Raw genomic sequence first — 25,143 nt, 5'->3', positions numbered from 1 at the left:
ATACGTAGACTACATGAATGGCGAAAACGTGTCAGCAGAAGTGTTATTCCGCACAATGTAGGCTACCCTTGGATTTTACAGATTAACCATTTTTATTTTTATACCGGAGGAAACGACGAACAATAAATGTATTTCTATAATTTTACTTTACATTTAAGCCTCATCGTACAAGGCACGTCTTCCAATTGTTTTAACCAATTAGAGACAGAGCAATAAACTTTTAGCCAATCAGCGCACAGTCCACCTTTCCTCGTGCACACACTCTACGTGGAGCCGTGGTTCTAATACTAAAGAGTGCATTGTCCCATTCAGACAGATTGGCATGTGCTTGCTTTGTAGATTAATATCCAGGTTAAAAGTTTGACCTGCACCAAGACTAGAAAGTCCGGTCAAACAAGTCCCACAAAACGCCCGGGAGGACAGCAGGAGAACAGCAGGAGAACAGCAGGAGTGCAACAGCAGCAGCAGCATGGACGTGGACAGGTAAGCAAACTATTAAAAGTGTGCTCTTTGCAAACTGCGAAGTTAATTTTGAGGAACGTATAGATGTTTTGGTCATATAAATGTGACTAGGAGTAAACGTTAGCAGTTTAAGTAGTTGTTATAGTGTGTGTGCAGTGTGTTATAGTCTTCTTTATTGTTCTACTTAACGTTGAAAATAGTCTACAATTATAGAGTTTTGCCAAAAAGGACATCAAATACATAAGCCTACTGGCACCCATGTTGAAAGTAAAACTTTCAACATGTAAATGCCTATATTTAATAATATGCCTATTTTTTAAAATTATGATTTAGGATATATTGTCTTGGTTTCTCTTATCTCCCAACATAATCGCTTTGTTCCATGTAACACTTGTTTGGCTTGAGTTTTCTTTTTAATTTGTCATTCAATGGATGGTCTCACACAAGAGAAAAGTAGGACTATTGCTAGTTACAATTCAACATAGGGCATAATTTAAATTGTGTGTACATGTCATCTCAGTAGGCCTGTAAGAAAAGGTTACACACCTTCCATCATTCCTTTGAAGATCATGTTAATTCCTAACGTAAACATTGTCACATGGGACTGAGGCGGGTTTGGTGAGAAACAGCCTGAGGCAGATTTTCTGGTTTGGCAGAAGTAGCTTTTGTTAATGACAGAATAGATTTGCACTAACAACAGAGCTCAATATGTCTTATGGCTTTCTTCTGGTGGGTTTTCAGTAAACGACTCATGGTAGTGGTACCAAATGAAGCATCGCCGCGACAACTGTTGAGTGGCAGCGATGATGAGGCCTGGAAGAGCTACCTGGAAAACCCACTAACTGCTGCCACCAAAGCCATGATGAGCATTAACGGGGATGACGAGAGTGCTGCAGCTTTGGGCATACTCTACGACTATTACAAGGTGCACACATCATACATAAATGCTCTAAAAATGACTATTATGTAATTTCAGGCACATTCTGATCTTATTGGAATAATTTGCTTCATTAACAAAAAGAAATATGTGTACACAAATTTTGAGTTGGTTGAGTATGAGTGTTTTTGAAGTCTGGGTTTTTGAAGTCTGGGTTTCACTTTTTACTGCAGATTTGAGAGATTTAAAACATACTTACAAACATTTATTTTCCTTCATGTAACATGATTATTTCCTCACTTGCTTTACAATGGACATATAGCTACATTGTGTCAACAATAATCTGAGAGATTTTTTTTGTTAATTCTCTTCTTTGTATTTTAAAGTTTTTCTTCAATATTAGAGGTGGCCAGAATCTACTAATACATGAAAATAGGTAAACCTACATCAAGATGATCATTAATGTAGTTAAAGCACTGGATGGCACCAGTTTTACAGAAGATGCAGTCAAACTCACCCTATTACTTGCAACTGAACAAAATTCCATCCTCTACAAAGATATTCTATTGTTATCTAAAATAAATGTAGTAAGAGGAAGACTAGATGATACAAAGACTCTAGCTTCATGGGGGTCATAAAAAATTTCAAAACCTGCATTTTCATTTATGTCTGGAGTTTCAGTTTCTCAGGTTTTGGTAATTATTGATAATGATTACGCCTTGTACTTGCTGGATAAACAACTGATTATTATTTTGTTTTGATTTCCAGATTTCTAGGGACAAAAAGACTGCCAACGGCAAACCGCAGGTTCTTGATAATTACGACATACTAGACCAAGCTCTGAACTCCATGCCTGTCAACCTGTCGCTACATGATACAGCGACCATAGACCATTCAAAAAAACAATACGGACCTCTTAATGTGCCAACACATACACACACTGGGAAAGACAGAGGTGGAACAGTTTTGGTCAAAGCACAAGCTCAAACTATCCCTGCCAATGTCTACATGGAAGAATTCAAGGACCCAATAAGAATGCCTTATGAACAAAACAGATATGACAACTTGTTTTCTGGGTACCTAAAAGAAGAACAGAGAAGCACTCCAGACAGTGTCTACGAGGATGAGGTATAGTACAGTAATTAGGAACATTATTGTTTTTCTCAAGGAGTAATGATTAATTATGTCCTTTAATGTTTCTCTAATCTAATCTCTAATATTATGTTTTGAAAACAAGTGATAAAGTTTTTTTTTCTGTTTGTTAATTTAGGTGTATCAAAACTCTTCTGGGGGAGCCAGCCAGTTGCACTACAATGTCTCAAAGTAAGACGTCTATTTGAATGCCTTTACTGCCAGTATTCATAATAAGTCCCGAAACACATAAATATTGTGTATTACTATATATAGTAAAAACTGGGGTAATGAAGATCTTTTTTTTTTTTTTTTTTTTTTTGTAAATGAGTCAATTTTGTGTTTTCACTCAAAGAGTATATTATAAAAGCATAATTTTGTGATGAAATAAGATCAGCTTGAAATCAGGTAAACCAGCTTTAAGAGTGAATATCTGTGTAATTCATCCCGGTATGGAGAAAAAAAAAAAGTCAACTGGACAAAACCTTTATTTGACAGAATTCAATTGTCTTTGCTAAGAGACTGAATACTTTTTATTTATTTATTTAATCATTATTTTGTTTTGTTTTTGCAGTGATGGCTTCCTGTATTGTCTTGAGGCCAGTATGTCTCTGCGACCACGACATGAAGAAGGTCCAATGGCGTATCTGAACCGTGGGCAGTTTTACCCTTTGACCCTGTCTCACACTCAGGGAGTTAAACTCCAGACTAGAGGGCCAACGCCGTCTAGGACTAACCAGGGTACAGTGAGGGGGGCAGAGCTGCAGCAGGACAGTGTGGTACAGGTGAGCTTAGTTTGTGTGAGGGGACCATATGCAAAAGTTTTATTTTATCCTTATTGAACGCTGGAGGCCGGTGCTGAAAGCACTGAATGACTGTGCATACGCAAAGGCAATCACTCTTTCAACTTTCAGCACCACTCTCTGGCGGTCATCCAGGATTCATAGAACTGTAGTTACATTTGTAACTTGTGCTAAGTTTAGTTAACTTTTTTTCTGTGAAAAAAGAAAATAAGACCCTGCAGACTCAAGCACTGAATGCAGTGGCTGGAGCTCTCCCAGAGAATGTTTCTATAATGTGGCACGTCTGTAAACACTAGATTGTATTTAAATTTTCTTGCTTTGGCAATGTTATCTTAAATATTTCCTCCTCTTATCTTTGTAGAGTGTCATCATGGTTGTTTTTGGGGAGGACAAGTGCAGAGATGAACAGCTAAAAAACTGGAAATATTGGCATTCACGACAACACACAGCCAAGCAGCGTGTCCTAGATATAGGTAAGACAGTAGGGGTTCCAAGGGTAATCTAATGGTGATTGGAGATGTCATACAAGATATTGACTTAATACATGTTTTAATGTCTATTCAGTTTAACCAAGCGTACTATATAAAGGAAGTTGGTTATATTAATATTGAGGAAACATATTTAAATGGTTAAAAGATGACAAATAATCATTTAGATCGAAACAATATTGACATTATATTTATATATTCCACTTCATAGTAAGAATAATTTTTACATGATTTCAAAATTCTACAAAATCTGTCAACAAGCACCTTCAAAGCCACTCGTCATCTTAATGTGAAAATTCAATTTGAATAACTGTCAGTCCACGATTCCCACAGGATCCATGAGAAGAGGCAGCTACTGGGTTGGCATTTGCATAGACGTTGACAAGAGAGATGGGTGGGGCCTGGATGAGTGCCATCTCCTGAACAATCCCAGGAGACAAGCACAGACCTGCAGCTTTACAGACAGGAGCTTAGCTTTAGGAAAGGGTAGGGTTTAGAACATGGCAATTATAATGGAGGGAGAAGGGGTCAAGCAGGTATTGGGGGTAGAGGCTGATTTACATTATGACTGCACAGTGTAGCACATTTTTTATTTAAAAGGTTCTGTGAGTTTTTTTATACAGTGTTTTTTTTTCTTTACAGAAGTTTAATACATCTTGTTCGTAATCTAAACTGGTTACTTGCAGTAGCAATATTACTTGCTGTGTTTTTTCATACTTTACTGTTGTGGATCATCTTATTGACTTAAATTATGTGTTTTATTTTCCTTGTTGTTGCAGCTGACTATAAAGAAAGCTTCAGTACAATTTCCAATGTTGAGGAAATTGCCTACAATGCAGTCTCCTTCACATGGGACGTCACTGAGGAGGCAAAGGTAAAGTCAGTTGTTATATCCTTAGAAAGAAAGGTATTTTTCACTCCTATCCTTGTGTCCCATCTGACTGAGGGACTGATGTTTTGAGATAGTTAAAAAAGCAAACAGAAACCAAACAACATGGACTTAAAGGAGTGATCATAGTTTCACTCTCCACAATAAAAAGACGCTTTTGTGTTTACGTAAAGTGGTAAATGCAGCTGTGTATATTTGCCGATAAATATTTACTGTGACACAAAAGGATTAGAGAGGGCTCTCAAGATGATGCTGATTATTAGTGGTGATAAAAGCACATTGGTATAAGAACTGTGGTGTAACTATGCTGGAGGTGTGTCTGTGTGTGTCTATGTGTGTGTGTCTGTATGTGTGTCTCTGTGTCTGTGTGTGTCTGTGTGTGTCGGGGTGTGTGTGTGTCTGTCAGTGTGTGTATGTCTGTCGGTGTGTGTCTGTCGGGGTGTGTGTGTGTGTGTGTCTGTCTGTGGGGGTGTGTGTGTCTATGTGTATGTGACTGTGTGTGTCTGTGTGTCTGTCTGTGTGAGTGTGTGTGCGTGTCCTTCTCTGTGTGTGTCTTTATGTTCAGAAAGAAGTTGCTTTATAAAACAACATATTTTAGCAGTGATTATTTGTACTTTAAATTAGATGATAACATTTGTTTCAGTGTTGATGTAACATGAAAGCTGGGTGACATGCATCATTATTCCCACTTTGTCACTCTTTCCATTCTATCAAACGCCCTTTGATGACATGAATTCATTTTTTTGTGTTTTTGTTTTACTGTGCCATACTGTTGCTAGGCATTGCTTCTCATCCTCCACACATAGTTTAGTGATTGCATTTTACATTAGCTGCTTTCTGGATCCTGCCTTTCTGTTTGTTTGTCCCAGGTAGCACAACACTTCACTGTGCCCCAGTGAACCCATTTACTTTCACAACAGCATTTTGAAGGATTGCACATTCACACAAATGCTACACACTTCCCACTTGCTTACAGAGGCTAGTGTTTGCTAGCAGTTGTCTATGGAGGCAGTGTAGGAGGTGGATTTTATGCTTCAGGCTTTTCAAACCAATAGTGATTGTTGCGGGTTTAGACACGACTTGGAGCAGTGGGAAAATAGCTGTTCGTTGTTGATGAAGAAAGTCTACCGTTATAGCTGGACCTGTTGTTCGAGCTGTTAGTCCTGTTTAACTGGTATAGTTTACATTGGTGATATTGGTTTGTCATAATTGTTCGTGGGAATGTGTTGGGTCATAAATTTAATGTGTGAAAAAGTTTTTGACAATAATGATGCTTCCTGCTGAAGTAACCCTGTGTTTTTGTGACAAAATAATTATAATAGTTGCATATATAAAGGGTGAAGTTGTTTTTTTTCACGGACACAATGTCTTGCCTGTATGAACTTGATATAAACTGAACTAAAGTATGTTCTCAGTATATGTAAAAAAAAAACTTTCATGAAAACAATTTAACATAAAAATCTGCCATTTAACATAATAGCATAATGGTTATGGTGAAAACAATACAAATGATATAGAATTCAAATGATACTGTAGCAACACATCTCAGAGATGATTATGACAAAGAAGCAGGCAAGATAAAAGGCCTCTTTCTCTAAACACACCCTGTTTTTTATCTGGCAGGTGTTTATTTCAGTCAACTGCCTGAGCACAGACTTCTCGTCACAAAAAGGCGTTAAAGGGACTCCATTGAAAATTCAGATCGACACATACAGCTACAATGGATGCAAAGGGAAACCCATCCACCGGGCATTCACGGAGATCAAGGTCTTCTGTGATAAGGTGCAGATTTAAGAAGACATGATTTCTTTGTAAATGAAAAAGCCAATAATGTGGTAACATCAACACTAATGCACACGTAGGGGATGTGCAGATGGGTGTGAGTATTCCTGTTGTCTGTCATAGTGACTTTTGCTTTATCTGGCAGGGCGCAGAGAGGAAGCTACGTGATGAAGAAAAAAAGCAGCTCCGAAAAAGGACAAAGGGTAAAGTGTTTAGTCACGTCTTCATATGTGCTACAATGGTTATGTCACAATTATGGGAGGGCAAAACTGACACAAATCTTATATTCAAAACCAATTGACAATTATTATATTCAAATCTTAATTAAACGGCATTTGATGGGAGGCTAAATGCGGAGTGACAATTGTACTTTTCTGTAAGTTGTATATGGTAAATATTAAAAATTAAAATCAGCCTGTATATTGCCCAGTTGTGAATTGTGTGTTTATGAAAGTCTGGAACAATGTTCAGGCCATTGTAAATGGAACATGTTACTTACTACAATGTAAAAAACTTTGCTTCAGGTAAAAGTGGCAGTTGTATGTCCCAGTCTCCAGTGAAGAGATCTGACACGACCTTATTCAAATCTGAGCAAGACCTAGACTCCCAGCCAGTCCTGTTCATCCCGGATGCCCACTTTGGGAACTTGCAGCGGTCGGGACAGGTCAGACATACAGATCACACTTACGCAAATACTAACCTAAATAATTGCCTGTAATATCTTACGTCTAACTTGTATCATTTCGACCCATAGGTTTTTGCTTTTAACACAGAAGAAGTTGAAAGTGATGGGTAAATTAAAATAAAAAATAAAAGGATGCTTTTGCTTTTACATACCTGTGCACTGTGGTGTTTTTGTTCTTTGTGCAGGAGTGTGAAGATGAGGAGATTCTCATGTGTTTCAGAGGAGGACCTGTGCACACCTCAGATGAAGAGGCCCAAACTTGAACCAGAAAAAAGAGGTTTGTTTAAAGTGTTTTACCCTTATGTTATTCCCTACTAAAAATGTCAAAACATTGAAGTTACTCGGTTACTTGTTGTTTCTTGTAATGTAGTCTTATTCCTTTGATTTTTTTTTTTTCTTAGTCCTTTTGTACGTGAGGAAAGAGAATGATGAAGTTTTTGATGCTTTGATGCTACGGACACCAACTCTCAAAGCACTTATGGAGGCAGTAAGTACGGATCAGTACTTGTGTAATCTACCATGAATCTATTTGCATTAGTTTATAACCATTATTCCCTGAATCTTGTGTATCTCACAGATATCAGAGAAATATGCAGTGCCTATTGACAAAATGGTGAAGGTTTACCAGAAAAGTAAAAAAGGGTGAGTGAATTTCAAGTTACAGCTTTATGTCTCCACCCAGGGCAATGCAATGTGTTTTGACTTTATGTGTAAAAATGTATATAAAATTAATACAACAATATGAACAAAATATGTAACAGAAATACCTGGGTTTATTCAGATAATTAAGCTATTCAGTTTCAATTCTGCATATGGTAATTACCTAATGCCTAATTACTATAGCTTTATCAATTGTATATACTCTACATAATCTAATATATAGATACAAATATTAAAGTCAAATAACAAATCATATTTGTATATATTTTGTATTACCTTTTATCCATGCATTTTGTAGACCATGTAAAACAGTTTACTGTGTCTATCCAAAGGGTCCTAGTGAATATGGATGACAACATTATCCAGCACTACTCCAATGAGGACACCTTCATCTTGGCCATAGAGGCATCTGCAGACTCACTACGAGTCACTCTTTCCGAGATATGACAGCACTGTTTGCACTACACAAGCCTTCATATGAGAGTCAAATGGTTTATTTATTACATGAAACAGTGAAAAATGGGTTTAAAACGTGGCTTAATTTTATTTCCCCAAACTCCTTGCTTTTGTGATTATTTTTGAATTGCATGCAAGGTGTATTCAGAAAGGATTTTATTAGAAAAAATCCTGTTATACTTTGATGACAACTGCTCACATGTTTTATGACCCCTAGTGGCTGGATTTGGAAATAATGTATAGTCCCACACCCCAAAATCCAAAATCTCATTTATTTTCTTCACACACATCAGAGAATGTCTTGTACCATATTGTATATTTTACATTAAAAGTAGGCCTAGGTTTTCTTGGCAATGCCCCTTATTTTGTGTGAGATGTTAGCCCTTTGTGCCACTGTGAAGTAGCATTTGTGATTATATGAGATGTCTTTAAGCGTCCCGTGGATGTGGTTAAACTGTGTGGCTTCATCAGTTTGTGTTGATTGTGGTCTTCTTCTGAGGGACAAAAATCATTATGACATGATTATAGGGACTCATAACTGGTCCAGCAAATTTCAGTGTTTCACTGACTTTTATGCTCCATTTCAAATGTGTTGTAATGTACAGTTTTTTAATTGGTAAATAAATATAGTTTTGTACCATGTTACTTGTATGTGGCTTTTTTCAACTTAATTTATTTTTTGTATGGAAAAGAATAAATCCATCTTTGCAGGGTTTTCTTGTTAGATTATGGGTTGACCATGCCTAACTCAACATCTGGAGATGGGTGCCCAAGTGTTGTATGAGAGTAGCCCTCTGCTCCTGACAGGTTGAGAGAATATATTATTCCTTAATCTTTATGGGTCACTAAAAGCTTTTCCTAGCTTTGGGCCTTAGGCGGGTGCACCTTGGTCAGTTTGCTGATAGACATAACATGCATTTTCAGGAGCAATCATTTAATCATCAAATTGTCTAATAAGCAGAGTTTTGACTATAATGCTTGATTCTAATTGTATGGAAAATAACCTGTACAGATTATAGTCCCAGGTGGCTGCTCATTCATACTACAGACTATTTGCTAGTAGCATTTGGTCTGCAGGAACACAGTATGGAGAAAAGTGAAGATGAAGTGCTGTAGTTAAGACAACACAATTTGTCTTGCACACAAAGATGTAAATTTATTTCTTGACTTATTCAATTTGGACCAAAAGACAGCCCTGTATTTTGAAAAGACGGCCATCACTAAATAATACAGGATACAAAACCTACAAAATGCAACAATTACAAACATTTTGTTCAACATTTAACAATTGTAGAGTATAAATTTATACAATACTGTTCTTGTATTAATTTGGCACTTTACCACAAGATGCTGTTTTGCATTTGACGGAAATGTTACACCTGACGTTTAATAAAAATAAAAATACAATAAAAGCCATTTCATTTGAGTAATTTCTCTGTGTGTCTTTTCTTTCGTTACAAAACTAAACAGTAGTTTATTTCATAAAACATTCAAAGCATTTCTAACTGGAAAAACAACACTTGGTACATTCAGGGATGGACCTAATACAGAATGACAAGAGCCTGTTCTCTTTGGAAATGGTGATGAGTAAAAGTAATAAAAGCATGTGGGCACTTTCACTGTTGTGTGAAAATATTTAAATACATATGTACAGTTATAAGCTTGGATTCTCAACTGGTTTAGGGTCCCCTAAAGTGTGTCACAGGCATGGTACAGTGAGGAAAAAAGAGGGAATATATTTTGGTTTTCTGTGATGATATGAAATTATTATTATTAACAATTATGTCTACAAAGTCAAAAATGATGGGGCAATCTGTAAAATGTCTAATTTTAATATGTGTTACTGCTAAAACATTTTAAAACAATATAACTTTACATTAAATTCATTTAATCACATTTTACACATTGTCCCTTTTTCAAATCATGATTAGGTCTTTATGTTACTATGGTTACAGATAAACACTATTGACCCTGAGATGACACCAATTGAGAATCACTATGCATTTTCAATGGTATTTCTTCCACTTTATTCCTAAAACCAAATTGATATGGTCAGCTTTGGCAGTAACTACAATACTGAGTACATAACAAACACGAGTTAGCAAAAAGCGCAATGGGAGACTGGCCTTTTGTGAACATGCTGATAGTCACATGCATACATGTCTGAAATCTATAGCTCTGTACTTACGATAATGAAATCGGTGCAGTCGAAAATACATTGAGGAAATTTGTGCTTTGAATGCCTGCACTAGCAACAGTTTACAGCATATGATAGCAGTAAATAAATTTTTTTTTCAGTAAATCAATTCAAATGTCAGGTGTTAAATACTTGGTTAAATGCAGTACTTTTTGTAATGCACATTTGAGAAATGTGATGAACAATAAATACTCAATATTTCATTTAGTTTTATAATTTGGGGGCTGATTCACCGAACTGTTCAAGCATTAGAATTATTTTCAAATTTAAAATAAATGTATAACTGTGCATTAGAATGACACTTTGAATTGAACTACAGACAGAAATTCATTTGCATGGAAATGCCTACATAATTTTAAAATGACACATCTTCTATTTCTTAAAGCGCTGCAATGAGTTTCCACTAAAAAGAAAAGAATAGGCTGTGAAGAAGAAAAGAATACAACTGATACTGATAAGAGCATATGCATAGTAGCATTATAGTACGTATACATATCTTTTTGTCCCAGCACAAAATATGCACCAAGTCTATCAAGTTGGCAAAAATACACCAGACACATTATCACAGTAGAAAAGAAGGATAAGCAATACTGAGTGAAGGGAGGTTCTTCACAAGTCCACTTTGAAAATAGTTCTGCCTTAACCATCATTTGGTTTCTGTCTCATGCCCACTATGATACACTGTAGGAGTGGTAGGGGAGCAATGTAGTTCCCTTTACAGCCAACAGGGGCACAGAGAACCACGCAAAGACATTAATACACACACTCCAGTTTGTACTATTTACAATTTAGTTACTGTCCACTGTCTGGAGGAGGAGGAGGACTTAGAGAGAACTTACAATACTTAAATGAAGAAACTGTTCATATCCAGCCTCTGCTCTGGGTGGTAGGGGTCAATATTAATAGGACAAGGGGTCATTGGGTTGTGGTTTTACAGTAATGAGGAGTGGCCTATAGCCGATAGTAGAAGTCCTCAGTGCATAACTCCTTGTTCATTCACTTCAGCTGCAATCTTCATCATCTTCGTCATTGTCATCTGCTCCAGTGAAGGAGGTCCAAGGGTCAACAAGAGAAACCCGAAGAAGCAACTATAAAGAAAAATGGAGATGGTCAGTTACCATGTAAAAGGAAATAACATCCTGTTGTGGGCTGCGTGATAAGACAGTTTGCCCCACCTTAAACACACATAAACACAAGATTAGATGAACTAAAACCAGCTCATTAAACTTTGGTATTTCTTTAAAGTTCGCAAAAGTTAAGTTTAACTTAACAAAAAGGTCTTACATTAGCAACTAAAGGAGAAGCCAAAGAGAACAATTGTCAAAGCCCACATATGGAGGCTTTAAAAGACAAAGAAACACCTTCGGCCACCTACATCATCTCCAAGGTCAGTTCAGTTCACCAACCAAAAAATGCAGAGCCACTGTGGCTGACCCATCCCACATCCTACACGCTCCTCACCATGCACTGAAAACGATTATTTTTCTTGAATCTTGACTATTTTTGTCAGTCAACTGCTGCTGTTCTTGTACTTTGCTGTTGCAACAATTTCCCGACTGGAATAAATAAATGTCTTCTTGCAGAAGTTCTGTAATCTTTGCCTGGCTATTTGTCAATAAAATGTAATTGTTCACAACAATTGTTTTTGTGTGATGTTCTGTTAAATATAGATCACTAGAAAGTTAAATAAACTCTCTACTTCAGCATAGTTATGAGGAAATATTACATACATGTAAGCTAGATAAAACAAACACTGAGTGTATTAGTATGGACTGAAGTTAAATATGAATTTCACAGTGAAATTAAAATCTGTTAGAAATATCAGAATACTGCACATCAGCTCAATCTTTGAATGTCCATTTGTGCAATTATCCACTTTTAAAATTTGAATTTATTTATAGAATAAATTAAAATCTTAGATGTTTTTTTACTATGGTGACAGTAGAAATCCATTTAAATCAAAGTGGATTTCTTCAGCAAATATATTACAGATTTTGAGTTAATAAGCATTTTGAGCAATTAAAAATAATGAAAATATCAACATTTAACATAAACAACACACTTGATTTGGAAAAATTCCATGTTTCACTGTGTGTATCTGCCACTATTCTTTTTGGCTTTGTTTACCCCTCTGGTGCTTGTATTCTCTGGTGTTACTGAGGCTGGTATGGGTGTGTGCGAGTTTGTGCTGTAGTAGCAGAGCGTGAGGAGCCTTACAGAGTTTGTTGATGCCTCTGGTCTAAAACTGTCCCGCACTGCTGGGGTCACACTGCAGCAGACGCACAATGGACGGATCGCTCTTCGCTCCTTTGATGAACTCCTCTAGAGACAATTTACCTGCAACATATGGATACAGTTTGAACACATGTAATTTTAGTTTTTGTTTATATAGTTCTCTAAAAAATATGATTGAACCATAATATTTTTTTTTATTTCTTGTAAATGAAACTGAACGATTAGTAAACTCTGTGGTTATTACTACTTTCCACCAACAGATGGCAGCATTTACATTCCTTGTATAACAAACGACTGTAACAAACCAGCCCATTTGTGTAATAACAAATAATTTAAACCAAACAAAATTTAAACCCTTTCCTCCTTGACTGACCACTGCCCCATCCTACAGGAATAATGTCTTTGAAAAGTAAATGAACTAGTTATTAGTTGTTGATCTTGAGTATACATTACATGCAATTAAATATTATTGATTCTAAAATTCTTCAGAATATATTTACACATCTATAATCGTCATAATTATTGAATTAAAAACTCTTAAGACCCACACCACTATATGGCTGTGATGTAGGATTTTTAACCTTGTAGGTTAAAAAAAACAACAACTTGTGTCTGGTGTGAATTGTCTATGTTGAATGGATGCTTGAGTCTCGAGTGCTCTCAGTAAACCCCTGTGATGGAAAACCAGGTCTGTTTGAATAACAGCCAGCCAACCAGGTGGCACTGGCACTGACAAGCTATCTATAAAAACATTTGTAATTTAAATGGCTGGTGCATCTCATTTCACAAATCCACTGATCAAACAGACAATGATGATAGTTGTATAAGTGCAAGTGGATTTCATATACTGGCACTTTGATTGTACTTAGTAGAAGTAGTGCATGTGGATCGGCTTTTCAAAAAGATAATTTGTTCAATAATTGATCTACACTAATGCAAGGTGTGGGGGGTGGGTACAAAATGCTAAAATGCAATAAAAAATATGAATATCAAAAACAAAATACAAAGGACAGAGAGAGATTTACTGTAAGAAGTTAAGCAAATATAAAGATACTAGTGTTATGTTATTAAAATGTCAGACTATACATTTCTGGGACAGTTCTAATAAGCAAAACAAGAGGATATAATGTTGTTGCTATACAAAGTACTATCCATAATGTACAAAAGTGTGTGCGCATAAATATTGATTAAAATCACACCGTCTCTATTGGTATCCATTTGCCTAAAGATCTTCTCTGTCCTCTTCTCAGGTGTCGATTCGTCTTCTGGCATCTTCATCACTGAGGACACCATCTTGTAGATCGCCTGTACAGTCAAAATATCTTGACTTTAATTTATAAAATCATGAGCCAAATATTTAAAAGTTTATTATTTTGCAATAAAAGGTATTTTTGATAAGTGCCAAACTTCAGTGTACTTAAAATTATGAAACTTTACAGGAATTTCCACCAAGAATACAAATACTGCATAACATTCGAATTGCTTGTCTATTGAGTTTCAGGCTCAAAATAAAATTGATAATAATATAATTGGCTGCACTAGGGTGGCCACTGGGCTCACTTTTAAAAACATGACTTTGCTGACATTTTACACCTCACACAGGAACTATAGCTGTAAACTAGCTGCATAGGTAAAACTGTCACATTTACAAAAAGGCAAATGTGCATTATTGCTTGATAATACAACAAACAAGAAAATATAGTATACTAATTGACAGTTTCATAAGCTCTCTCAAATAAAGATGAAGATTAATTTTAAAATTGGTTATTGGAGTACTTGTGCCTACAGCAGTCTCTACTGCACTATTTTCTCAAGCTATTTAAATGGCTCAACACACTGGCTCAGGTAGATGTGTCACGTATCATTTCTCTAATTGGTTTACTCACACAAAGCAATGCTGGACTGACTTGGTATACAAGAACAAAGCTATATGATTAAAACCCTCCTCACATGCTTCAGTAGTGATCCAAATTTCTTCAGGACATTTTATCTACACTTTACTTCAAACCCTGCGTTCGCCAGTATTATTTGTGAGCTCTCCTGTGGCCCTCAGACAACATCGACCACATCCACCCTGCAGCTGCTCAGCTCCCACTGCTCCCGCCCATTGACCTGCTCCTTTCAGAAACCTTTTGGCTGTACCCCATATCTGATTCACCAACACACACATGTCACCACCATCTTCTATGGTCCAAGTCTTATTCACACAGGCAATTTAGAGGGACTAAATAGGGTTTGGTTTTACAGCAGGAAGCGACTACACCACAACAAAATGTATGATCTCCTGCAGAGCTGAAACAAACACAAACTGCATGAGGTGTGAAGAAAAAAAATACTAAAAGCTTTACCTGCAAACCTGTGGGAGCCAAAACAGATATATGTAGTCTAGTGTGCCAATGCACAATGAGCTATGAACTAGAAACAACTACTTTTCATAAGACCAGTGTAGTGTATAGGTCTCAAAAATATATTACAAGAAGATCAAAGAAGACATGATACGACAGACTGCTGGGAACACCACCCTGCCCTTTTCAATATAAAATAACACATGACAAATGGGTGGATAAGAGTAATTACACATAATACTAGGGCAGCTCACCATAAAGACACTACAATAAAACCTACAACATCAAATAAGGCAACTCCCTCATCATATAGGGTCACTAGCCTGGTCTCAGTATACATATAAATCATGAGCCAAGTTTATTATTTTGCAATAAAAGGCATTTTTGATAAGTGCCAAACTTCAGTGTACTTAAAATTATAAAACTGCATAACATTTGGCACTAGATTGGTCTCAGTATACAGTGTGCAAATATCTAGACAAACTTCTAGTCATCAAACTTATAGTCATGTCCAACAGTGCAAACCAAGCATTAGAACTGACATGTGCAGCAGGAGCTACAGCGTTCACGTACTTATCTTAAGGTTTTATCCCAGCTTCTATCAGTGTATACAGCCTATGAGCCCTTAAGCAAGACACTTCACCTCCCTTGCCTACAGTGTCTGCATTATATAACTGTATTAATGGCTTTGTGGTTCTTCGATGTAAAACTAGTTGAGCGTCCAAGTGTGGTAAAAAATGACCATTTGCCATTTATAAGGATGTTTTTAAAATCAAAAGAAAAACACCTTTTATTGCCATTGTCAATGAACAAAAGTGAGCAACACTACGTGCTTTGGAGATATGGTGTAACATAAAACAATGGTAATAATGAATATAATAAACTATGCTTGCGTCTCGACAACTCGGTTGAGTGGGTAGATCCACTGACCCACAGGTTGGCAGTGCAATTACCATTTATCATGATAAAATAGTTGATTTATATAAAAGTAATTTCATATATATTGAAGTAGATGATTATACATACTGAAAGAATTTTACAGAAAGGCAAAATGTTCAGTAGTTATGAGCGTATAAGCCAAATTACACTAAAACTACTCTCCTCAATTTTTGTGTCCCTGTTTACTTCAAAAGAAACCCTAATCTGCCCAGGATCCATGTCATCCAGTAATTCCCTGTAGCCAATTGTGAGCTGGAGAAGCATCAATACAGAGAGCACAGACTAATGCAAGAGGAATGACATGGGCTGCAGCTGTCAGGAGGCTGAAGACTGGGCAACAACAGCTTAGAGTTTTAAAAATATACAAATCAGAATGCTTTAAGGAAGTTTTTTGTTACTGGATTGACCCCCCCTCCCTTAATCTGTCACTCTGTTATTGTTATTTAGTGCTAGGAATTTAAATAAAATACAACAAATATGTAATGCAATGATTGTAAGAGGAAGGTTTAACAGAAATATTGCACAGAGGTAGAGTGAGAGTCAAAAAAAGAAATGACTATATCAGTGTATAAATGGATGTGCTGCATTTCCACACAAACACCACATAACTCCACTTGAAATAGATAGCACTCAGCATATTGAAGCATTCAACATATAGCCTATAGTAAATGGGGTAAAAATGTGGAAGGCTTTCAACTAGCAGCCCATGGATATGTGGATGCTCCACTTTATGGAAATAGCAATAGAAGAAAATTGAAATGAGGGTAGAGATGTGATAAAAAATTGATAATTATATACACAACTAAATTTAAAAAACATAATTTCGCAGTTTCTATGACACAGACAACAAAACTGCAAAGCTGCAATAGAAAAGTCACAGAGTGTAACTAAGCCGTTAAATGATAGTGATGATCATTTTCTATAAACACAGCTATTATATTTGATACACAATGATCCCCAACAGAAGGACACAAATGACAGTGACTCATGCCTAATGCATTTTGGTGCTTGAGAGAGAAAGAGAGAAAAAGAGAATGAGAGACAGAGAGAAGGGGTAGCGGTAGAGAAAGAGGTAAAGAGGGAGGGACAGAAAGAGAGAGAGGGACTGTAAGAGACAGAGGTATAGAGAAAGGAAGAAACAGAGAAGACATGAGTGAATCACAGCTGTTCTGAGAGATCTGGAGATTCATTTAACCTTGATCTAAAGAGACGTGGGCAGATAGTACAGATACAATTGAAATGGTGAAGAGTGGAGCAATTATGAACAATGTGCAAATGTCATGGGTGACAATAAAGCAACTCAATACAAAGCACCTCAACATACTGTTTGATATAAAACATTCTCTCTTACAGATACTCGCTAGTCTGAAAGCATGGCATATTGGTAAATGCCGGACATATTTTAATAGAATAACTAACTAACATAATTAAATTATTATAGAGTCTACATAAGAGAATGAGATCATCAGTGAGATATTTCTGTTGAATGTATAGATTAAAGACCACCATAAAGACACTTTTGTCTGTTATGTATCATTGGGCTGATCATTATTTAATTTTGAAAATATTGCGCTGACTTTTTTTGTAGCATCTTGCATGGCATCTTGAATGCTTGACAATAAAGATTACTCAGACATACATGAATCACTCTAAATACAACTGTGAGTGGCAAAATGAGAAGGGAATCAATTAGGACATGGTTAAAAGCTTGGTTTTGCATAACATGTTTCCTTTAGGTCATGTTGTACTGGAGAAACCCTATATCCAGTATGTCACGTCTGAAGCTGGCCTGGTCAGCACAGTGTAACACACACTGGTCTTTATGACTTGTGTGTTTAAAGAGCAGGAGCTGGTTACTGTAGGAGTTACTGTGTGTACATCAGTGTCATCTGATACACTCAGTACTGCAGTACAGGCCAGGGGGAGACACTTTAAAAATTTAATTATGTCCCACTGTCAATGTGGAGCTTTCCATAAACATTTTTTAGTTTGTTTTTTTTTAAGTTTGAAACATGGCAAGAATGTCTCATGGAGATGTTATGGTAGAGGTAAGAGCAGTACAATACCACATGCTTTCCACAGTAATACTTCAGGCAACTTTAAAATGTAATCTTGTATGAATTTGAGCTATGAGAGTATTACATTATTTTCCCCAAAATATTTTTCACTTTGCACTATATTCTAGTGCAAAGTGGTTCTGTGGCAGCGTCCTTCAGGTGGTACATTGATTCCCCTGCAGTTCAAATATTTGCCGAGTTTAGTCTAACTCAGACATGGGCAAACTATGGCACAGGGGCCAAACATGGCCCTTTGGACTTATTAATCCAGCCCGCCGAGTGTGACCAAATTATATTAAAATAGGTAAGGGTAAGCCTTGTTCAAAATTTTTCTGCTGTATTTATTCAACTGAAATTTAATAAATTAATGATCAATTTAATGAATGCATTTGGAAAACAATCAAAAAACAATGAGCCTTGTATATTCATGCTTTGCTTCATGTTACAGGTCAAATCTCTAATGTAATATATAGATATACATATATATCCTCGCCGGCTCCTCTGTCAAATTTTAGAACCCTTTGTGGCCCGTGTGTCGAAAAGTTCGCTCATCCCTGGTCTAACTTATAAACAATGACCCAAAGGAGGACTGAAATGTAGCTATTTATTATAGCCATTTCAGACTTGGCTTAGCCCTGGTTTAGAAGACCATTAGGATAGTTTTTTATTTATGCTTTACTTCAAAATCGAAGAGAGAGCTGGGAGAGATGGTAAGCCACCTGTCAGAGTAGGATCAGCAGGCATATGTATGGCAGCTCTAACCAGTAAGTCACACAGAAACACATTATGAGCAACTTTTGGTTCTTATCCTACATAATACCAATAGAAATTGGTATGGACAGAAATCTGTACCCATGACTCTACACCACTTAGGCACTCACCTGTACTATCTCGAGCATCTCCGCCTTGCTGATGTAGCCATTCCCATCCAAGTCGTACATGCTAAAAGCCCACTTCAGCTTCTGCTCTAGTTTCCCACGTGATGTAACACTCAGAGCAATGATAAATTCCCGAAAGTCTATTGTCCCATCTCCGTTAGCGTCAAAAGTGCGGAAGACGTGCTCGGCAAACTTGGACGCATCTCCGTAAGGGAAGAAGTTTCCGTAGATCTTCTTGAACTCCTCCATGGACAGGTTGCCGCTGGGACAGTCCCGTAGGAAGCCCTTGTACCACTCTTGGATTTCGTGCTCGGTGAAGTCGGTGCTCTCCAGAAGGTCCTGCATGACCTCAGGACGCAGCTTACTGTTCTGCTTCCCCATGGCTCTGGGACAGGGAGGCCAGCGAGGAGGAGGAGGAGGCTCACAGCTGGAAGAAGAACAGGGAAAAAGGGGAGAATGTAAGTATAGAAACTGATAGCAAAGTGTACTCCGAGTGTGGCATCAAGTCTGTGTTTAAAACAATACAGCAGCTATCACCACCAAAATATTGAATTTATCACATTTTAGTCAAGATGGAGATGCAGCTATTTTAATCGAGAGGGCCACAGCCAATCCTCTGTCAGTAAAAGTATGTGGTTTGGCAGAGTTCAGAACGTTCCTATTTCAACTATTTTTGTGTTAATGGCAATGATTAAAAGACTGAATTGTTTAGGTTCAGGAAATTACTATTGAAAGCATTTTTGCAGGAATAAAAGAAAAATTGAAACTTGGGAAGCGCCCATCCTTATAAAAAGTACTGATAAAACAAGCATGCCTATAGGTATAAATCCATGAAATCAAAGGCTAATTCTGGGCTAAAACTGGATCTCATAACCAACCATGCAAGACAAATCCAAGGCTAAAATGGACAACACTAAAGCAAGCTTTATCTAAAACTAAGTCAACATTTCATATATCTTGGATATTGAATAGAAAAAACAAAAACTGTAATAGAAAAGGTTGGTGAATACAATGAAACTGTAAAGCTCTATACACCTGGACACAGATTATTTGTAATGGTGATGGGGAAAGTCAATGTGAAGTGTCCATCACTTTACATTGCTTCCTAAGAGGCACTCTAAGCTTATGTCAGCATAATATCATCACTGGCCATTTTACAACCGTTAAAACATTAAGTGTATATTGCTTTCTCTACTACACATCTGCTTTGTCCTTAAGTAACTTTTTGTAAGCACACTCCTTTCAGACCATGCTTCTCTAAGCTCTGAAATCACTCCCTTTTAACAAACTTTCCATGGAAAACAGCAGAGCAACCCAAGTGCCATATGCCCAACATGGATTTAATTGGTCCATAAAGTCTCACACACATTATAAATACGTCTAGCTTACATGATAGAGCAGGACAAGGTGGAGGTTCAACAAACATATTTTAAAGGTTCAGAGAAAAGGGTGATGACTGTTTGAGTACATAGGATCAAGTTTTAATACATTCTACAAAGTTTGCATTTGTTTGTCTTTCACTTTCGGGACAGTTTGTATCAAATTGAGAAGTACAAATATTGCAGGAATAGGATGAGAAAACATACAAGCTCAGTCTAAGGAAACAAAAGGTCCAATATTAAAGGTGCACTATGTCATTTTTCTAGTGGAAGGGCCAAAACAGTTTAGATAGATGGGGTTGTTATTGGCTTGTCTGGAATGTTACTTTATGTGACATTACACATATATATCTATCTCTGTCTCAACATACAAAGACAGACATTTCACCATGATGACTGTTATCGTGAAATGCTTCCCATAAATGTAGTTTCTATTATTAAGATGAGGTTTACAATGAACAATAATAGCAGAGCATAATAATGTCTTCGTTAAAATACTTAAATTATATATATATATATATATATATATATATATATATATATATATATATATATATATATATATATATATATATATATATATATATCAGCACATCACGATGAAGGCAGCCCATATACACCATTTTCATTATCACAACCATACTGTATAATGTATGCCCAGTTAAACAGTGTGAACATGTACAGTTTTGTTTAAGATGTTCAAATGTCTCTTCAGACCAATTAACTCCTCTCAGCAGACTCTTGAGTCTGTCATCATCCTCTCAGCACTGTCTCAGTAACAGCTCTACTTCACTGACCCTGTTACACACATATGCTTATATGATATATGGCTGTTACTCATTCACATACAGAGAAACTATGCTCCACTGTTGGTTTTACAGACAATCATTTAGATGAGGAGGTGGGTAACACACACAGTGATTGCTTGTATTGTAATCCCTTTCATTATCAAAAGGATACGATATTATATGAAATTGTGACAGTATATTGCTCAAGTAGGGATATCAAGATTATTTTGTTAATCAATATAATTGTATAATATTAGAAATTACAAAATGGAGAGTAAAAGTAAAAGTAAAGAACTTTATTTAGCAGTTTGTGTCACACTAACATCACTTATAATGTTCATAAAGTTTGATTTTATAGATAGTAATATACATATAGAGGAATAGTATTCCATTAGACAATGTGAATGAAAGAGAATCAAGGATTTCTCTGTTGTTTGTCCACGGTGTTATAAAACGTGAATTATTGTTAAATTGTGATGGTTTTTTCTCACAGTAAACGTAAAACTAAAATTCAAAACTAAAATTTGTGACAACCCTATCATGTAGAATAAATGTCAAACTTTAAAAATCTCTTTTGTGTCTCACTGTGCCATTTGGAACTGGATGGGCATCACAACTTTTATCCAATTTGTCCAAGACTGATTTTGTTAGTGGTCTATTTTTAGCACATTGGCTGCTGTGCAAGTGTCTCATATCACCATGTTGTATTTGGAATTACTGAAGCTTGTTAGGGGTCATGTCGGGGTGCTGCAGTATTATAATGTCAAAAGGCTTTAATAGTGATCCCAAGAAGGACACTTTGGAATTAAGAGGAATTATTCAACTATATCCACTAATCCATACATTAATCTAATGCCCCTATAAACTGTGTCTGTCCATCTGATGCAGCACCAAACATCATATGTGCAAATTGTCAAGCCATCTCTTAACATGAAGCAACCTGAACATACTGTAAAATGCTTAATCACAGGATTCTTAGGATTCTTACTATAAATAGTGCACTATAGAGCAGAGACAGAACATAAGTGCATCAACCAATCACTCAATTCCCGATACACTGCGTATACTGGTGATTTTGTACTATTTGCAATTGGAATACTTGGTAAATGCTATTGCCTATGACTACTAAGAAATAATGGAACAGCAAATGGTATACTCAAAACAAGCATTAATATACACATATACATTGGTATAAGCAGAGTCTGTTGATTCATGTTGGTCATTTCAAACATCTTCAAAAGAAAATATACATTATATGAACCGGTTTGAAAAGAAATGGGATGAAGCGTAACAGTATTTTGCTGGCCATTTATTAAACCTTATAATCGACATGTACATGGGTTTGAAAAATATTACATCTTTTAAATCGGGAAGTCCCCATGGAATGCTTCAATGCAGGAACGAATCACTTGCATTGAACCTATGAGTTGGTAATATTACATTTTTTTGTATGGGAAAAAGACCAATCAGCTTTAGGCCCAGTTTATCTCTGAATCATAAATCAGGAAATTAAATGGCAGATTATAGTTTTATCATCTAAACCAAAGCCAAGTATATAGCACAACTTTGCATTCTCCCTAAATATAGCCTGCAATATTTACGTCAACAGCTCCATTCATAGACACTGCTTTCTCATATCCATATGCATCACATTGTTTTTCAGTCCTTTTTAATCTCACAAATGACCGACTCACTGTTTTCACTGAGACACTTTTTACTGCGTTACCATAGAAACCTTCAGAGAAAACCTTGCTGCCATTGACGAGTTCCCAGTCTCTAAGTGTATGAGCGTCTATGGAGCGTGCACACACATACTATGATCCTGATGTGGGTGTTATGGTTGTGTGGGCCAGAATGACTTACACACGCTACACAGCCAGTAAAAATCAGGTGTCTGCAATAATCACTTAAGACAAAAATGAGATCTGATTTTTTGAGTGTTTACATGTATAAAGGAAATCTGATCATTAAAACAGCTGGTGATATGTATGAGTTAAGTACAATCATGCACACAAGATCCGTTTACATGACATTTCAATAATCTGATAACGCCAGAAATCAGATAATGATCAGAGTTTTGCTGTGCATGTAAACAAAGCCACTGATGCATCTAGGGTGTCACATTGTGGTCGTGATATTCTATTTTGGCTGTGCTATAGGCATTTAATTTTTAACTTTAGATCTAGTTCTCTTCAAGTTTAGATTTGGTTTAATAATAAAACACACTCCTATTGTAGTCTTAACAGTGGGTGTTTGATGGCTGTGTGGGCTGTGAGAATATATTTTCAATAGTAATAGACTAAACTGCTGTGATTAAATCCTTCATAAAAATCACAGTTATCACTAGGCCCAAAAACAAACAAAACAACAAATAAAGCTCTTGATGCCCACAGAGGACACAGTGGATATTGCACAACAATCTGAAGCAGTCGAGAATACATCAGAATTATCTAATCCCCTGTAATATACCTTAATCCCACCTCAGAAAGACAACCTCTAACGAGATTCAGTGTACTCGTGTAATCTGTCTCTATTGTACAGTATTACCCTAATGCTACAGACCACAGAGACGCAGGCTCCCACTCTGAACAATGTGTTCTTAATGACCACAAATCACTGGCTTTACACCAGATGGGAAAATCAAGTCTAACATTCATTCTGCCAATGTCACTTTAATAAGGTATTCTTATCCCCTTTAGTCAAATTTTGTTTACAATTTCATGTTTTACTGCACTGTAAAAATAAAATGTATTAAAGCATGAGACTTATAAGGCAAATAACTTGCAAATAGTAAATATAAAAGACTATAGTGAGTAAAACCTTTATAGATTCTACATTAACACCAGTAATTAACATGTAAAATGCATGTTTATGTATAATAATAGAAAACTGTTTGATGGAAAACATCCTATTTCTATAAAACCAAGGAACTGTAAGTAAAATACAACATAGTTCTTAAAAAGTATGATGGATGGTGTGAGTGACATTTAAACAGATCTAATATAAAATAAAAACAAAAATTGTTCCTTTGAAAGCCTCGGCACATCTTATATGGCTTTATTTTCAACAATAGACCAAAGGACACAGAAGGACTATCCTTAGTGAGGGAAAGAGAAATCTAGATTAAAATGATAAAGAAAATGCTGATGTGTAGATGCTGATGTCAGGCTCACTTCCTGTCCTATCATTCAAACAGGAAGTCACAGCCATTCAGGAGTCATCAGTCACTGGGATCACAGTCACAAAGACCCTCAATTGGGATAAATATTTCAAGACATGAGTGCCAAACTGGCCACAACATGACCAATAGAAAGTGCGAGCCATCTGCGCTACTGGGACATACTTCAGACATCTGTGCAAATTTATTAAAATTATCAAGTTAACTTTCATTAATTAAGATGTTTCCTGTCCCATTAAAAATAATGCAGTAAGAAACATACAATAATCATTAATTTAAAAAATACACTTCCAGTAATTGAATTAATTAAAAGAATAAATCTGTTATGCAAGATATGAATATCCACCACAGATCAGCCTTATGCATCTATATTGTCCTACTTCCATTGATCTGGGCAAATACAAGGGATCCTCTGATGTCTTCACTTTGATTGGGGTTGCTACCTCATTATCTTCTCCTCACGTAAACTCACATAGGCTATGTATTTCTTTTTAAGGACCTCCTTAGCCTTCATTATGTTACTATGGAAACAGACCTGATATGAGGAAGAGGAAGGAGGAGGAAGGTGGCTGCAATATGGGACTATTGATTCAGGAGAGAAACCAAGAAAAGGCACAAGATGACACACTTCCTGCAATCATAATCACAATGAGCTCAGGGTTACGGAATTCATCAACACAGGACAGTTGCACCGGGTCATGTTTAAGACGACTGTAGAGAAGGAAGAGGTAGAGCTAGATCATTAAGAAAAAGCCAATTTGTCATTTAATGTACATTTACTTTTGCATCAGCTGAGACGGTGATATTAAAAAAGAAATCTACCTGTAGTCGCAGGGTTAATACTTTCAGACACACATCCACAGACAACTTTCATTCACTACACCAAGGATTCCCAAAGTGGATTTGGACCAATT

At 36.4% G+C, this 25,143-nt stretch overlaps 2 protein-coding genes across 5 annotated transcripts in view; one reads left to right on the top strand and one right to left on the bottom strand.

The window, feature by feature from the left end:
- Positions 1-269: 269 nt before the first annotated feature.
- On the top strand, positions 270-8,877 carry LOC117383682 (grainyhead-like protein 2 homolog). The gene is made up of 15 exons (XM_033980886.2): positions 270-483; positions 1,204-1,387; positions 2,108-2,467; positions 2,610-2,662; positions 3,045-3,255; positions 3,635-3,746; positions 4,541-4,635; positions 6,274-6,432; positions 6,578-6,635; positions 6,957-7,096; positions 7,187-7,224; positions 7,303-7,394; positions 7,519-7,604; positions 7,695-7,759; positions 8,110-8,877. Exons 1-15 carry the CDS (start codon positions 470-472, stop codon positions 8,222-8,224), a joined length of 1,782 nt encoding a protein of 593 aa, XP_033836777.1. The 5' UTR covers positions 270-469; the 3' UTR covers positions 8,225-8,877.
- Positions 8,878-9,363: 486 nt separating this feature from the next.
- Positions 9,364-25,143, bottom strand: part of LOC117383689 (neurocalcin-delta A) — a 61,488-nt gene continuing 45,708 nt past the window's right edge. For all 4 annotated transcript variants that reach the window (XM_055227579.1, XM_055227578.1, XM_055227580.1 and 1 more), the window contains 4 exons: positions 18,888-19,311; positions 13,865-13,970; positions 12,648-12,767; positions 9,364-11,518 (listed from right to left, as the gene is read on the bottom strand). In XM_055227579.1, coding sequence (XP_055083554.1) covers positions 12,670-12,767; positions 13,865-13,970; positions 18,888-19,265 — 582 coding nt within the window. In that variant the 5' untranslated portion in view covers positions 19,266-19,311 and the 3' untranslated portion in view covers positions 9,364-11,518; positions 12,648-12,669. The remainder of the gene's footprint in view (positions 11,519-12,647; positions 12,768-13,864; positions 13,971-18,887; positions 19,312-25,143) is intronic.

The sequence above is a fragment of the Periophthalmus magnuspinnatus genome, chromosome 16 (genome assembly GCF_009829125.3).
Source record: "Periophthalmus magnuspinnatus isolate fPerMag1 chromosome 16, fPerMag1.2.pri, whole genome shotgun sequence".
Taxonomy (NCBI): Eukaryota; Metazoa; Chordata; class Actinopteri; order Gobiiformes; family Gobiidae; genus Periophthalmus; species Periophthalmus magnuspinnatus.
The sequence above is the reverse complement of the archived record's forward strand: the minus strand, read 5'-3'. Positions and strand labels throughout refer to the sequence as shown.

Excerpts from the sequence above, each read along its gene's own strand:
- LOC117383682 (XM_033980886.2), top strand. Across the intron at positions 4,636-6,273 it reads ACGTCACTGAGGAGGCAAAG|GTGTTTATTTCAGTCAACTG; the intron begins GTAAAGTCAGTT and ends TTTATCTGGCAG. Across the intron at positions 7,605-7,694 it reads TCAAAGCACTTATGGAGGCA|ATATCAGAGAAATATGCAGT; the intron begins GTAAGTACGGAT and ends TGTATCTCACAG.